Raw genomic sequence first — 16,783 nt, forward strand, 5'->3', positions numbered from 1 at the left:
ACTTACTGCACACTAGTCCTTAGTTCTTCTTACAATTCAGGCATAGCTTATTTCCTGTTATATCTCAATGTACTGCCTATCAGGTTTCAAGGCTTACCAATTCATTTATAGCTAAGCATTCAGCTCATTAAAGCACAATAATGCCTGGTACCAAAATCCCCACTAAAAATACAACATGTTTAATACACAATAGCATCTAAGATACTGTGGCTGTGTTCCTATATTTTGAAGAGGAAATATTTTTTGTATGTCAGGTACAACTGTAAAATATTTTGACTTTGTAATGCCACCCTCTTTAGGTCCTCATCCAGGTGAATCATAGTTTATATTTCAGATTCCTTATTTCTTGCATTACTCTTCAGATAGCTGGTTGATTTGTCTCAATCAATAGTAATGCATGCTTTGTTTTCTTCTGACAGTTCCCAAATCATCCTTATTACAATCCAATCATTCAGCTACACTACTGAATTCCTCATTTCATAACAAAATTGTATTTTGTTCCTTCTCAAAGACATTAACCAATAATGCATGCTAGATAACTGAAGCCTTGGATTATCTGACAGTAATTTGTACTCCAGTTTTGAATAATGTCCATTCACTCCAGGGTTTAACAAAAATGCAGTTCAGAAATATACTGTCAAATCAGAACTACCATGGGCTTCTGACTTGCATTGCTTAATCATCTTACACTGAGACATTGGTGAAAGTGAGGGGAGGAACATGTTCCCAGTGTAACCCAAGGGAACCTAATTTTTCACTCTCTTACACCTGGTGTAACCTTCACACCTGTACAAAGTGGCTGCAAAGCAGAAGCTAGTGTCATATAAGGCCTGACATCAGTGCAGTTACACAAATGTAAAACTGTGGTATTTAAGAGGAGAATCAGGCTCTTGAACTCCATTACATACCTAACCTGAATGAGGGTGTACAGTTTCCCAGAGCTTAAGAGAATCTATTCTCAATTCTCCTTGGTGTTCCTTTTTGTTGAGGTTGAGTGTCTTTTGGGGGGCTTTGCTCGTTTGGTTTGTTACCTACTCACTGGAACCTTGGTTCAGAAAAACACTTTGACCATATTCACTAAGGGACTTTGGTGCCTAAACTCCAGATTTTAGGTGCTACTACGGTCCATCAGACCCTTGCTTATCTGCTGCCTAGCCCAGTAGGCCGTTAAACTCACTTGGTGCCAAAATTTCTGCTGTAAAAGTCCCCTAGCCACCTATGTTTCTGCTGTTGGGCATGGCTCTGGGTGCCTATCTTACACCTAAGGCCAAGCGTGATCCTTGAACCAGGTAAATGTAACTGTTGCCCTGCCTACCTTGTCTGTGGGGCCCAATCTGGCAGATGTGCACTGAGAATGCTTAACTCCATACAAAACAGCCAGGCTCCTTTATAACCTTTAGCCCAGTGGTTAGTGTACTTGTCATGGTATAATCCCCACTCTGAACCTTAGCGTCCAAAAGATGGGGTACCAGCATGAATTCCTCTAAGCTTAATTACCAGCTTAGAACCTGTAGCGCTGCCACCAACCAGGAATTCCAGTGCCTGGTACACTCAGGTCCCCCCAAAACCTTGCCCTGGGACCCCCAAGACCCAGACCCTCTGGGTCTTAACACAAGGAAAGTAAACCCTTTCCCTCACCGTTGCCTCTCCCAGGTTTCCCCTCCCTGGGTTACCCTGGAAGATTACTGTGATTCAAACTCCTTGAATCTTAAAACAGAGAGGAAAATTCACCTTCCCCCCTCCTTCGCTCTCCCCCTCCCAGACTCTCCCTGAGAGAGAAAGCAATCCTAACACAGAGAGAAAATTAACCTCTCTCTCTCTCCCTCTTCCCTCCTTTCTCCCCACCAATTCCCTGGTGGATCCAGACCCAGTCCCCTGGGGTCTCACCAGAATAAAAAAACAATCAGGTTCTTAAACAAGAAAAGCTTTTAATTAAAGAAAGCAAAAGCAGTAAAAATTGTCTTTGTAAATTTAAAATGGAATAGGTACAGGATCTTTCAGTTATAGACACTGGGAATACCCTCCCAGCCTAAGTATACAAGTACAAATTAAAATCCTTTCAGCAAAATACAAATTTGAACTCCTTCCAGCCAAATACACATTTGCAAATAAAGAAAACAAACATAAGCCTAACTCGTTTTATCTACCTAGTACTCACTATTCTGAACTTATAAGAGCCTATATCGGAGAGATTGGAGAGAAACCTGGTTGCATGTCTGGTCTCTCTGAGCCCCCAGAGTGAACAACAACCAAAATCTAACAGCACATACAAAAACTTCCCTCCCTCAAGATTTGAAAGTATCCTGTCCCCTGATTAGTCCTCTGGTCAGGTAACAGCCTGGCTCACTGAACTTGTTAACCCTTTACAGGCAAAAGAGAGATGAAGTACTTCTGTTCTATTAACTCTTACTTATCTATTTATGACAGTACTCACCTGGAATAAGGAAGCCCTAGTTCAATTTCCCTCCTCCCCCATCTGATGAGCAGACAGGATTTGAACAGGGTTTCCTTACCTCCCAGTTGAGTGCCCTAATCATTCTCACTCTTTCATGGACTGAATTACTTTTAATTACTTTAATACAAAGTGGAACAACTTCAAGAAGAGAGATCAAGAGAGCCCCTCATCAGAATATCCCAGAGTCCAGTGGTTAAGACACAGTGGGGACTTAAAGTGGGGTCTCCCACATAGTGGGTGAATACCCTAACCACTGGTTTAAAGGGAGGTCCTCCTCCTTCTCTCCCACCTTTTCCCAGGGATTTTGTGTAGGGTTAGCCAGGTGTGTAAGGAGAGAGGTTCCAAGCTGTGGTTCCCAAGCAGAAATAAGCACCTAACTCCAAATCAAACATCAGGAATGGTAACATACAAAAGCCAGTAGGAGAACACTTCAATCTCCCTGGACACTCAATAACAGATTTAAAAGTAGCCATTCTTCTACAAAAAAAAAATTCAAAAACAGACTTGAAAGAGAAACTGCAGAGCTACAATTCATTTGCAAACTTAGCACCATGAATGTGGGCTTGAATAGGGAATGGGAGTGGCTGCCTACTACAAAAACAATTTTCCCTCTTTTGGTATTGACACCTCCTTATCAATTATTGGGAGTGGACCACATCCACCCTGACTGAATTGGCCTTGTCAACACTGGTTCTCCACTTTTAGGGTAACTCCCTTTTTTCATGTGAAAGTAAAGCCAGAAGAGGGTTTTTTTACCCATGAAAGGTTATGCCCAAATAAATCTGTTAGTCTTTAAGGTGCCACCGGATTCCTCGTTGTTTTTACATTCAGTTGAAGCATGCACTTAAGTGCTTTTCTAAATAGAGTCATTTTCCTGAAGTGGGGAATGGAAGAGTTAAAGTGAACTAGTGTGGTGAAATGCTCTCTCCATTAAACATAATGGGAGTGTTGTCATTGTCATCAGTAGAGCCAGGATTTCACTCCTGAAATTTAACCCTTATCCCTACCATTAAGTCTAAAAGTTAATGTTCTGCTGCAAAATGCTCGTACATAAGAAAGTATTACCAAATAGTCCTTACATTTATTGCTGATACTGATCAAATGTTTTTATTTCAGCTTGGACAAAGTAAGCAATCAAGTATAAGAAGTGCAGATGATCTCCATTTAGATAGTTTAAGTAATCCTCCACGACAGTACCAGGTAAAAGGCAGTTTAATACAACTTGCATTGAAAAAGGAGTAAGTGTCATCAGATTAAAGATTTGAAGACAAATTATGGTATTAGTTATAGTGTGAATCCAAAGTAAATGTACTGGACATAAATCCAGAATAATTGCATTAGCTGTGTGATTATGGTAGAATGCTTCCTAATGCTAAATTTCCGAGTGGAATATTGTAAAAGGTTAAAATGAAGAACACTTTTAGTCAAAGGGAAAAACTGACATCTCAAGTATCAGAGGGGTAGCTGCATTAGTCTGGATCTGTAAAAGCGGCGAAGAGTTCTGTGGCACCTTATAGACTAACAAATGTATTGGAGCATGAGGTTTCTTGGGTGAATACCCACTTCGTCAAATGTATGTGGCAGCCACTACATGCATCCGATGAAGTGGGTATTCACCCACGAAACCTCATGCTCCAATACGTCTCTATACGGTGCCACAGAACTCTTTGCCACTGACATCTCAGTTACACAGTGCAAAGCAGAAGCAACTCTTCTTTTTGGAAAAAATTCCAGTTCAAAAGCTAATGCAAATTACCTTTCTGTATTATATTTCCTCTTTCTTATCCCTCAAGAATTACAAATCACGGTAAGCTTGGTTTCTGCAGTTCCGTATTATTATGGTACATTGTATGTATTCTTTGCTTCTCATGGGGCCCCAGTCTGCCTTTGAGAGAGCACAGTGGGGAGGGAGCAGATAAGGAGTCTTAGCCAGAAGCTCCAGAAATCATGTAAGCTCCGTAAATCATTGCAGCTCCTGCACGTGGAGAAGCACAGAGACAACTTCCTTCATATAGTGCCGCAAAGGGGTGGGAAAGGAACAAATAGAACTGGCTGGCCATGGGAGCAGAGGTCTGTCTACTCTGCACACTTCTTTTGGCAACGTTTTGAGTACATACCTGCATAGCCCCCTAACACAGGTATAAATAGCAGTGTAGTTGGTGGGGCCTGCCTTAGCTGAGTAAAGACATTTCTGAAAGGTGTGGGTATATATGCAAGTATGTTCTCTACTCATGCAAGCTGTGCCTCTCTGTCTATACTGCTAGTTTAGAAGTGTAGTATCCCGCTGCTTCCTGCTGAGGGAGTCTTTTCCTGTGGCTAGGAAAGGCTCCAGCAATGGGGAAAGGGGCTGGCAGTGGGGAGGCAGCAGGGAACAGATTGGGCATGTCCCTGCTATGGTACCTTTCCATGAGGTGGGGAAAGGCTCCAGCAGAGAGGAAAGACTTCGGCAGGAAGGAAAGCTTCAGCCTTTCTCAGCTGCCTTCCCCCTGCCAGAGCCTTTCACTGACGTGTGTAACTCTACATAGCTAAACACCAGTCCACTCGGAGTGGACACAGCTTACTTTTCACTGTAGCATGCAGCTACACATTCCACTACACGATGACACCAGTGGTGTGTGACGTAGACGTAGCCTAGGCAGAGCTACATCCCACAAAAGGGTCTAGTAGCAAGTATGAAGATTGACTACTCAGGATCTCTTTCATCTCCGAGACAGGAAGTCTGCTGCTGCTCTCCTTGGAGCTGTGTGGTACCACCCCGACTGTATGTTGTATCTAATGATACAATCTAGCCCAGAATGTCTTGGCTTTTGGCATGGCCAATCAAGTTATGATGGGCTGATAGCTATTATGATTAAGAAGTTACTCCATTAGGCTGCTTGGCTTTGTATTTGTAAATTTTTTGGAATATTAAAATATATCATAGTGTCATTTACACTGCAAAAGTGATTATGTAATGATGCCGCTGATCCACTGAGCTAAAACACCAGGTGGGTTGAGGCAACAGCAGATTCATAAACCAGTGTACATGGTCTAGCTACTAGAGCTAGACAAAAGTCATACTGGATTAGCATGGGGAACAGTTACACCATGTTAAATGTTAGAACCCAGGGCTTCAGGGAATTTTCTCAATCTTGAGTTTAGAAGCATAAATAATTTAGTGTAATTTAAAATTATACTGAAACAATACATTTATTGATGCCAACTCTGCCCACATATCTACACCAGCAACACCATCACAGGACCTAGCCAGATCAGCCATACCATCACTGGTTCATTCGCCTGCGCATCCACTAGTGTAATATACGCCATCATATGCCAGCAACGCCCCTCTGCTATGTACATTGGCCAAAGTAGACAGTCTTTACGGAAAAGGATAAATGGACACAAATCAGATATTAGGAATGGCAATATACAAAAACCTGTAGGAGAACACTTCAATCTCCCTGGCCACACAATAGCAGATCTTAAGGTGGCCATCCTGCAGCAAAAAAACTTCAGGACCAGACTTCAAAGAGAAACTGCTGAGCTTCAGTTCATCTGCAAATTTGACACCATCAGCTCAGGATTAAACAAAGACTGTGAATGGCTTGCCAACTCCAAAACCAGTTTCTCCTCCCTTGGTTTTCACACCTCAGCTGCTAGAAGAGGGCCTCATCCTACCTGATTGAACTAACCTCGTTATCTTTAGCATGCCTCTTGCTTGCATATATATACCTGCCCCTGGAAATTTCCACTACATGCATCTGATGAAGTGGGTATTCACCCACGAAAGCTCATGCACCATATAAGGTGCCACAGGACTCTTTGCTGCTTTTAATAATTAGTGCTGATTAAGGGTCAGGTCCTCATCTGGTGTAAATCAGCCCCATAGAGTCTGGTTTTGCCGCAACATTTTTTAATTGCAAATAACATTTTATAATTAGTAAGATATGTCCACTTTTGTCATCTTGCATATATACATACACTGGAAAATTAATTTCCAAATCAACAGTCTAAATGAAGGCAGAGACTGTCATGTTTCTTTTATACATAACAGGCCTTTAATCCTGGCAAATGCCATGGACTGGAGGAGTTAAATGCAACACTAGATATATAGCAGCAAAATGTTGACTGAGCATGTGCCTTGGAATTTCAGAATCAATGCAAGCAAATCCAGCTTTGAAAATTCTAACTCTTTTCTCTTTCCTCACCCTAGAAGATAATGAAGCGTCTCATTAAAAGATATGTACTGAAAGCTCAGACAGACAAGGAGAGTGATGAAGTCAATGAAGGTGAGTGTAGCATATTGATCACAGTTTCAAATCATGAATCAAAAGAAGCAACTCAAAAAAGATTGTTAACTTGTTGGAAGAGTATTTCCCAAACTTTTTGGGACAATCACATCTCAAAGTCCTTGGATATATGGCAAAACAAAAATATATCAGAACTAATAGTAAATTATTACCTAATAAAAAAGTATAACGTTAATGTTAGAGACTGAAGTTAAGAAAAAGATATGTTTCTTGGATCTCTGCTTCCCACGCCAGAGATTGGCTTCCTGGCTATAACATAGACATGGTAATATCTTTTATTGGACCAACTTCTTTTGGTAAAAGGGACATGCTTGTGAGCTTCTCAGAGCTCTCCCTCATGTCTAGAGAAGGTAACTAGAATCTGTAAGCTTACTACAGGGTGGGACAGATTAAGTATAAGGGGTTCACATATGTTGTAGGAGACTACTTAAAATGAAGTGGACAATTGAAGGTTAGAAGGTAGGAGGATGAGTTACAAATTCTTGTAATGAGCTGTAAAACTTGTGTCTCTGTTACATCCATGGATTTTGATATCCAACAGAGTTATGAATTTAAGTTTCCAGGCTTGTCTTTTGAAGGTGTTGTGTAAATTTCCTTTGAGATGAGGATTGAGAAGTCAGCTATTGAGTGATTGTTATGTGAATAGTGTTCAACCATGGGTAACGGTATTTTTGTCTTTTATCATTTTTTTCTGAGTTAGTTCATTTGAGAGCATAGTGATTGTCTTATTTTACTCACATAGTTGTTTTGGGGGCATTTGATGCACTGAATGAGCTAAATGACATGTTGTGATGGGCATGTGTTGGGCCCATGGATCTTGAAAGTTGTGTTGTGGGCATTATTGATCATCATAGCAGTGGTTGTATATCTGCAGGTTTGGCATCTGTTGTTCTGGCAGGATCTGGTGCCATTTCAAGTTGTGTATCCTGGTATGTGGGGAGTTTGCTTCTGATGATGAGCTTGGCAAATTTGGGGGGTTGTTTGAAGGCCAGAAGAGGGGGTTCATGAAAGATTTCTTTCAAGGCTGGGTCTCAATAAAATATGGGTTGTAATTGTATTATGATACCCCTTTCGGATCTAGTGTGGGATGACAAGTCGGGGTGACAACTTGGGGTGTGTTGTCAGTGTTTTGGGGGGAGTTGTATTCAAGCAGCTTGTTCTGGGGTATTTGAGTGGCCAGTTCCATTACATGATCTGCTTCTCTTGTGGAGTGTCCTTATTTAGTGAAGGTAGTTTTAAATGTGATTAAGTGTTAACCCAGACTTTCTCTTCTGAGCAAATTCTGTGGTATCTGAATGCCTGACCATAGGTAACAGATTTCTTGGTGTGTCTATAGTGGTTGCTGGATCTGGGGGTAAGTGTGTTGCACCATGGGTTTTTTGTACATAGTCATTTGTAGGGTTCCATTGTTGAATCTGTTTGTGATGTCTAGCATGTTGATGCTGGCATGGGAGTGTTCCAGAATATTCAATGGATGGGTGGTGAAGTTGTGGTGGAAACCTATAAGGGAGTTTAGGTCACCTGTCCAGAAGATGAAAATATTATCAATTTATCTCTGGTATATCACTGGTTTTGTGGTGCATATTTTCCAGAAGTTCTCCATCAAGGTGGTCCATGAAGAAGCTGGTGTATTGGGGCACCATCCTAGTACCTAGCACAGTTTTTAAAAGTATTTGTTTTTAAATGTAAAGTTGTCGTCGGTGATGATGAAATGGATGGGTCTGATGATGGGTTTGGGTGGATTTCTGAGCATTGTTCATTATCTTGTAGGTATTTGAGGCAGGCGGCAATGCCTTCATAGTGAGGGATATTGGTGTATAGGGAGGTGACATCCATGGTAGCAAAGACGGTGTTCTGACAGAGGTGGTTAATGCTGTGGAGTTTCAGGAGGGTGTCGGTAGTATCATGAAGGAAATTCGTCCACTATGTGATGCATGGTTTGAGGATAGTTTCTATAAGCCCTGATATTGTTTCAGTAAGAGTGCCATTGCCCACACTGGAAACAATGATGGCTATAACATGTCAAGAGTGTTACCACTTCTACTAGTAGTTACACATTCCTCATATCTAGGAATTGTTAAAAATTCTCATGGAGCACCATCATGTTAATTCAGAGATTGTCACAGGGCCATTTCCCCTTGCATTCTTCATGGTGTGGGTCATGTGTACACTTGTGGCAATGACAGCAATCCCTTACATGAAAAAGTAATACTGGGAAAGTGTTTAACAGAGTTTAGCTTCTTTTAATGTGATTTAATATATCCAGCCAGCTCTCTACATACACTAGCAAATGTGTTCCGCAGACTACCACACAGAAGAGCTGCCCTCCCTCTCTCATACTTTGCCATAGATATACACTGGCTCTGCCTTTCTTTGTGGAATATTGCCCCTGCATGCCTAGTACTCTGGCCAATTGCATATCTGGCTTATTTGCTCAATAAACCCTGCTCTGTTTCCTTTTCTTTCTGACTCTGTCTTCTGCCTTCCAGACAGGCAGCTGGGAAGTTAAAATAGAGCTGTGCCTCTGTACTGAAGTGCTTTCCCTATGGTTCAGCAGGTGATGCAGATTAAGGCTATGGCTACACTGCATTTTAAATCAACACAAGTTATAGCACTCAGAGGGGTGAATAAGCCCTCCCCCGAGTGACATAACCTGTTTCAACTTGCGTGCCAGTGTGGACAGCATTATGTTGGCAGGTGAGCTTCTCCTGCTGACATAGCTACGGCCACTCGCAGGGGCTGGAGCAAGTAAGCTGAGAGGAGAGCTCTCTCCCATCAGCTTAGAGAGGCTACACAAGAGAGCTTACAGCAGCACAGCTGCATTGGTTCAACTGTGCCACTATAAGCTCTCTCATGTAGCCACAACCATAGTGAAGTGCAGAAGCTCAGCAGTATTCTATCTCTTCGAGTGCCTGTGCCTGTTTGCCAATGATCAAAACCATGGAAGTAAATATTAGTTTGTCACCAGTTCAGGTGAATCCCAGAGGAAAGGCGGAAAAGGCTGGTTATCACTGTGTCTTTTGGGGACCTACATTGCGACCCCTGCAGGCTTGTTACCCACAGTTTCTGAACTACTGAAATATTAATAGAATTCCAGTGTATTATTTTAGTTCTGAACCAGTCTTGTCAGTCTTTAAGCATAAAACACTTATCTTCTAATAAATGGTGTTCATTTTCTTATTCGCCAACCTGGTTTGAAACTGCTCTTAAACAAACCTGATAAGATGACACTGGTAGATTATTCACAAACATGCCTTTGTGGGATTTGTTTCAGTAGCATTAAAACAAGCATGTTACATCAACAGTTGTGTGCATTACTTGATGTGTCTCCTTTAAGAAAAAATATTTATTCCAAATTGAGTTAAAATCTGAAGACTGGGCCACCCTTTCCAGCAGTCGTACAACCTTTCCCAAGGAATTGCCTCTGGAGATAGAAAAACTTCATAGGCTTTCCTCGTGGAGGTGCCCTCAATCATTCTGTGGGTTTGCTGCTGCCCACAAACTGAGCAGAATCAAGGGAATGTGTGGGAGGAAATGGGCTTCAGATGCCTCTGTGATCCCCGAGACTGCTCCCTGGCAGCTGGCTCTGGCATTCCTAGCACCAATCCACCATGCTCCTTGGCCACTGCTACCTTCAGTGTCTTCACTTAAGAGTGATTCCTCTACATGGAGGGCAGGTTCATATACATGGAGCAGACTCTTTCTTTGGGGTTATGATGTGCCCCATACAACTCCCTTACTTCTCATCCCAGACACCCTTACTCCTAGTCATGTCTCCTCATGTGGATCCTGACCCCAAAGAGAGCCCCCTCTAAAGACTCAGGAAGAGGCACAGGGCCTTGGAGGCAGCAATATTAGACACCTACCTTTCCGGTTGGGCAGAGGAAATCCATGCATGGGATGGTCTGGCACTAAGTTACAGTTATTATCATAACCTTGGTTACACTCTCTTTTTCTTTTACTTCATAATTTTTAATCTGATCTCTCCTAGGTGAACTGAAGGAAATTAAACAGGACATCTCAAGTCTTCGTTATGAACTTCTCGAGGAAAAATCTCAGAACACAGAAGACCTGGCAGAACTCATTAGAAAACTTGGGGAGAAGCTTTTGGTTGAGCCCAGAGCAGAAGAAAGCTAACCTAAGCATTTAAATAACGAACCAAAAATTCAACAATCCACTTCAAGCCATATTTATCCTCCCTTAATTTTTCAAACTAAGTTCACATTTTTAGAACAGATCAAGAAATGAAATTATTCCAGTTCTTTAATGAAAAACTGCAGTTGGATAACCCCTTACATCTGTGATTGACAAAAAATGTCATTTGAGAAAAGATATTTATTTATTTTACCCCCTTCCAGAGAAAAAAATAATCTTAGATTACTCAATGTGCAATTTCCTTCTTTCCAAATGTATCGGCTAAGGCTTCAGTAGACCACGTATTAATGATTAAAACTGTTGGCTCTGTAAATCTAAATTCCTCATATCTTAACCTCTTATTATATTTTCTATAGCCTTTCTGTATTCCTTTCCTAAATATACATGAGTATAATTGAATGAAATGGAAGAGAAGAAGGCATATAAGGCCTAGTCCAAAACCACCCCAATCAAAATCCATTTATTTTTCAAAAGAAAATGTTCCCAAATAGGGGGGGAAAGCCTTTCTGCTCAATTTGCAAATAAAATTCAAAGCCATGGAAGTAATTTATTTTGAACATGTTTCCTTGTGGATGTTTGTCATGACATCCTGTGAGCTGCCTCCTTACCACTCATCCGACTATGTTTTCAACAAACTAATCCTGAGCTATCCTTCCAGGAAGCTGCATTCCAGTGGGAGTTACTGCATTTAGAAAAGAACACCTTTCACAAGGTTTTATTGAAAAGCTATTGTTGAGATCCGAAGCAAAGCCCCCAATCCAAATCTGCCTGAATCTTGGAGAAGTTCTGATCTGTCTCCAGCTTCTGAGCTTCCTCAATTTCTATAATGTCTTGAACCACACCAGCAGCTTCTGAACACTCCCAAATTTTAGAGGAGTTTTCATCTGGATCATTTTGTTGATTGACATTTCCATCTAGGAAGGACCAAACCAAACTCTAGATGCTAACCTCTCTGAGTTCTTGGAAGCTTTTGCATCTGTATATGAACATCTTCAAATTTTAAATAATTTGTTTAAGTAACGGGGTTTTATCTGGGCCCATTTCTAGTAAAAAGAAAATCATAGTTTGACAGTAATAGCTTTTGAATAAACTTTGTGGAGCATTTTTTTTTTGTAGAAGGTATCAGAATCTAAACATCTCCATCTCTTCCTTTTATACAGGAGGTTTTAAAAAAAGTCATTGCCCAGGAAATTTGTTACAGATTATGGTTTTTAGTGTCTAACTGAGTGAGCTGAAAGATAATTTTATTGGTCAAATCATAATTATTTTGGAAGGGGGATAAACTATAAGTACATGATGGAGGTGGGGCTTCTGTCTTTTCTGGAGTGTAATCCAAGTTGTTATTAAGGTCAGCATTCCTAGAGTACATCCACTTTGATCCATAAAAGTTCTGTGATTCTGTGAAACTTCTTAGCCTTACCAGCTCAGTTAATAATGGAAAGTGTGGGACAAACTATGTACTGCAGGTCTCAGACTCAATGAACTCAGGGTTTAGAAACTTTCAAGGGCCTCTCTCAGGGAGGAGAAGGAAAAAGAGTTTTTCAGAGGTGCCAGAACAGTGTCATTATAATTATGCATGAACCCACAGTGGCTAAGGGTGGGGAAAACTATGGCATCCACAGTGGTCACCCTTAACCTTAATCACTTGCCTTAGATAATTAAAAACCATGATCTCTTTATCTGCTGTATTCCCTGTTGTGAGGATAGGGATTACTGCAAACACTGAGATGCCCTTATCTCTTTGTCTCAGGCTTTACGGCCTACTTTTTACATTGACCAGTGAACCTAAAGCAGTTTTTGACTCCCATTGGAAGTCAATGGGAGCTAGACACTTTGATGCCCTTTCTAAGTCTCAGCCCATATAGTTAGGCCAAAATTAGACTTTGATTTTGTATGTCCAACTCAAAAAAACTTTGGGCCTGATTTTCAGAGATGTTTAGTGCTTCCCACTCCAGTGGGAGCTCAAAGTGCTCAGCTCCTCTGAAATCAGGCCTAATTTGTCCAGAGCAGGTCTCCCAAAATCAGCAAACTCTTTTGAAAAATTGGCTGCTAGACTCTTTAGATAACAATTGCAACAGAATTATCCTTTCAATATTAGAAATTCTTGAGGATGTTCATTCTGATTTACAATTTGGATCCATAACATATAATGTTAAATCATGATTAAATCTTGAAACTGCATAAACCTAATATGAGGAAAATGTTTACGAAATAGATAACAAGGAAAAAAATAGGTACTATTGAAGTGAATATTTTTATTGCAGAGGTTAAATGAATGCTGTAAATATGTTTAAGCCCACATTTTGACTTTCCTTAAAACTGAAGGACCGTAATGTACATATTGTATTTCATGAAGATATGCATATGGATTTTTTTTATTCAATGAAGATATTTTTATGTGGTTATTACAAATGGAAGAACTTGTTAAATGTATCGAAGCAGTCCAATGCCAAATGCAGTATGACAGACAATGTAGTAATTCAAATAAGCACCACACCAAATACATTATGAGATAAATTAAAATGTACCAGACTCAAAATACCTGTGTGACACGTTGTCTGAACCTGTTGATCACTTTGGCTACTTTTGCTTTACAGACAATGATAATACAAATATGGCTGGAGGCTATAATTCACTAGCAAACAATCACCCATTGTTACCCCGAAAACAGAATATAAATTTTTCCCAAAGTTTTTCCTCAAAATAGCCTACCTGTTATAACCCGTCTTTTCTGCTCAGGTATGGGTCTCCAGGGTAGCTAAGGAATATCACTGATGCAGCCTTCTGATAAATGATTAACACAAGAAGTATTCTTCCCAAAACAAAGCACCCTTCATTGGTGTAAACACAAATCCCTAACACAACACCACCCCTTATTGGTGTTATAAATCACAAAGCCCCCATAACAAGCTAGAGATGATCCCAAATCACATTGCCTTATAGTTTGGAGTAGTACTAAGTGGCTGTGCCCGGCTTCAGTATGAAGTTGAGTGCATTGGAAATAGTGTTGTGATGTGGTATGCCTTCTGCAGAGTTCTGACAAGCAGATATTAGCAACAGTAAGCAAAGCAGCTATGAACCAAGCCTATGAGCAGAATATGTAAGGAGAGAATGTAAGAATCAATGGCCGTCTCATCCGTTTGTTCGCTTTGCCCATGCGGTTTGTCTATTTAGTCGAGTGAGAGGGAGAAGACCAAGAACAAGAGAAACCAGAGGGAGAACTTCTAAGAACTGTTAAACTCGGCTTTCATTGACAAAACGGTGGAGACCGTGACATACTACAGTGCTCTTCCCACTGACAAAACTTGACTGCTTTGCCGACAAAATAAAATCACATAGACGAGAGGCATAGAGGTGTTTGCAGCAAAGTTAGATTGACAGAGTGTCAGTGTAGAAGTGCACTTGGTTATGTCATCATAAATGGCCTCCAAGAGGTGTCCCACAATGCCCATCCTGATCGCTCTGGTCAGCAGTTCGAACTCCGCTGCCCTGCACCCACATGCACAAGCATCTTCCCTGCCCCCTTTAAAGGACCAGTAATTTTTGAATTCCACTTCCTGTTTACTCAGCGTGGAGAGCTCACATCGCATTTTCACAGTTGACCATGGCAGCTTCATGCATCAAATGTTCTCCTGCTTGGAGCACATCACGGTTGTTGGATCTGCAGGGTCTGTGCGGAGAGAGGCTGTGTAGTCCCAGCACCACTCCAGGCATAGGCACTTTGATACCTATGGTCAGATTTCTTATGGCATGTTGGATAAGGACTAAGAGCGGGACATGAATCAGTGCCATGTGAAGATAAAGGAGCTGAGCAGGCATACTAGAAGGCAAGGGAGTCAAATCATTGCTCTTGTGCTGCACTGAAGACCTGCCGCTTCTGTAAGGAGCTGGATGCCATCCTCCGTGGCAACCCCATCTTCACCATCAAAAACCCCATGAATACTTTGGCAGGGCTGGAAAAAGTGGCCAGCAGACTTAACCCTGAGGATGAAGTGGTGGATGAGGAAGTGGAGTTGGAGGATAAGATGGGACAGGTAACAGGGTCGTCTGAAACTGTGGCAAGCCAGGACCTCTTCTCAACCTCAGAGGAGTCAAGCTAGTCCGATCACTGTGTCTCTGGTGCACATGATGCAAGAGAGGGGAGCTCTAGTAAGTGCTCATTTTGATTTGATGCTGCTCGGTTACATGAGATAGAGCTATCCTTTGCTTTGCTATATGCTAGAAGTGAGTTGAGGGATAGACATTTACAAGACTAGCTGTATTTACATCTGCTTCACATTCCCTCTGATGCAGCTACACAGTGGGGGCTCTGAGGAACAGTGTGTTAATGCACACCGAGATTTAACAGGAATCCTCCAGAGAGATCGCTTGGAAACTTTCCTGGAGGTACTCACCAATCTTCTGCTAAAGGTTCTTTGGCAGAGCTGCTTTGTTCTTTCCTCCATTGTGGGAAACTTTCCCCATGCTAACTGGCAATCACTTGTGCAGGGATGAAACTGGCATGTAGGAAAGCAGCATAAGGACCAGGTCTGAAGATGCATGCATGCAGGAGATGCACCCTTGCATCCTCGCTTACCCTCAGGAGTGAGATAATGGCTTCAATGATCCTGTGGAAATTGGTGGCAGAATTTACAATATTGTCCCTCGTCACTTGAAGTGATCTTCTTAAAAAAACACCAAGACCCTTTGCCCCATTTTGAGCACACACACACACCCCAGCCAAACTCATCATATTTAGTGAATATGCCATATATAAACAGATAGTTAAGGGTTAATGTCTCTTTTACCTGTAAAGGGTTAAGAAGCTTAGTAAACCTGGCTGACACTTGACCAGAGGACCAATAGGGGGACAAGATACTTTCAAATCTTGGTGGAGGGAAGTCTTTTGTTTGTGCTCTTTGTGTTGTTGTTGTTTGCTCTTGGGACTAAGAGGGACCAGATGTCCATCCAGGCTCTCCAAATCTTTCTGAATCAGTCTGTCATGTTTCAAACTTGTAAGTAAAAATAGCCAGGCAAGGCGTGTTAGTCTTATTTTTGTTTCCTCAACTTGTAAATGTTTCTTTTTGCTGGAAGAATTTTACCTCTGTTTGCTGTAACTTTGAACCTAAGGCTGAGGGGGCCCCTCTGGTCTATAGAAATCTGATTACCCTGTAAAGCATTTTCCATCCTGATTTTACAGAGATAATTTTTACCTTTTCTTACTTTAATTAAAAGCTTTCTTTTAAAGAACTTGATTGATTTTTCCTTGTTTTAAGATCCAAGGGGATTGGATCTGGACTCACCAGGGATTGGTGGGGGAAAGGAGGGGGGATGGTTAAATTCTCATTGTTTTAAGATCCAAGGGGATTGGCTCTAGACTCACCAGGGATTGGTGGGGGGAAAGGAGTGGGATGGCAAATTTCTCCTTGTTTTAAGATCCAAGGGGTTTGGATCTATGTTCACCAGGGAATTGGTAAAGTCCCTCAAGGCAACCCAGGGAGGGGACGAAGTTTTGGGGGAACAGAGAGTGCCCCAGACACTGGAATTCTGTGTGGTGGCAGTGTATACCAGATCTAAGCTAGTAATTAGGCTTAGAAGTGTCCACGCAGGTCCCCACAACTGTACCCTAAAGTTCAGGGTGCGGAAAGAAACCTTGACAGTGTGCTTGCCAAGGGAGAGTGAGAAAGACGTGTATTTTACTATTAGGATTCGATTCTGTGAGTGCAGTAACAATCATGCTTCTGTTTCTTGTGATTCTGCAGGTGTGGCTTTCAGGGGGACCCCCTACACTCCAACGGAACACCTCAACCAGACAAGGAAACTACTGAGGAGAAGCAAGGAGGACACATTTCGAGATGCCACAGAACAAGAACGCAGGGCATGCAGAAAGAGACAGTTAATG

The 16,783-nt window shown here is 41.6% G+C and overlaps 2 protein-coding genes across 9 annotated transcripts in view; one reads left to right on the forward strand and one right to left on the reverse strand.

The window, feature by feature from the left end:
* The window catches only part of TRPC6 (transient receptor potential cation channel subfamily C member 6), a 160,028-nt gene extending 146,587 nt beyond the window's left edge, over positions 1 to 13,441 (forward strand). For 7 of the 8 annotated variants that reach the window (XM_050940800.1, XM_050940830.1, XM_050940841.1 and 4 more), the window contains 3 exons: positions 3,572 to 3,655; positions 6,651 to 6,726; positions 10,739 to 13,441. In XM_050940800.1, coding sequence (XP_050796757.1) covers positions 3,572 to 3,655; positions 6,651 to 6,726; positions 10,739 to 10,884 — 306 coding nt within the window. In that variant the 3' untranslated portion in view covers positions 10,885 to 13,441. The remainder of the gene's footprint in view (positions 1 to 3,571; positions 3,656 to 6,650; positions 6,727 to 10,738) is intronic. The other variant, XM_050940810.1, reaches the window with a different exon arrangement.
* The window catches only part of ARHGAP42 (Rho GTPase activating protein 42), a 596,304-nt gene that overhangs the window by 42,371 nt on the left and 537,150 nt on the right, over positions 1 to 16,783 (reverse strand). The window lies entirely within an intron of this gene.

Source organism: Gopherus flavomarginatus, chromosome 1 (genome assembly GCF_025201925.1).
Source record: "Gopherus flavomarginatus isolate rGopFla2 chromosome 1, rGopFla2.mat.asm, whole genome shotgun sequence".
Taxonomy (NCBI): domain Eukaryota; kingdom Metazoa; phylum Chordata; order Testudines; family Testudinidae; genus Gopherus; species Gopherus flavomarginatus.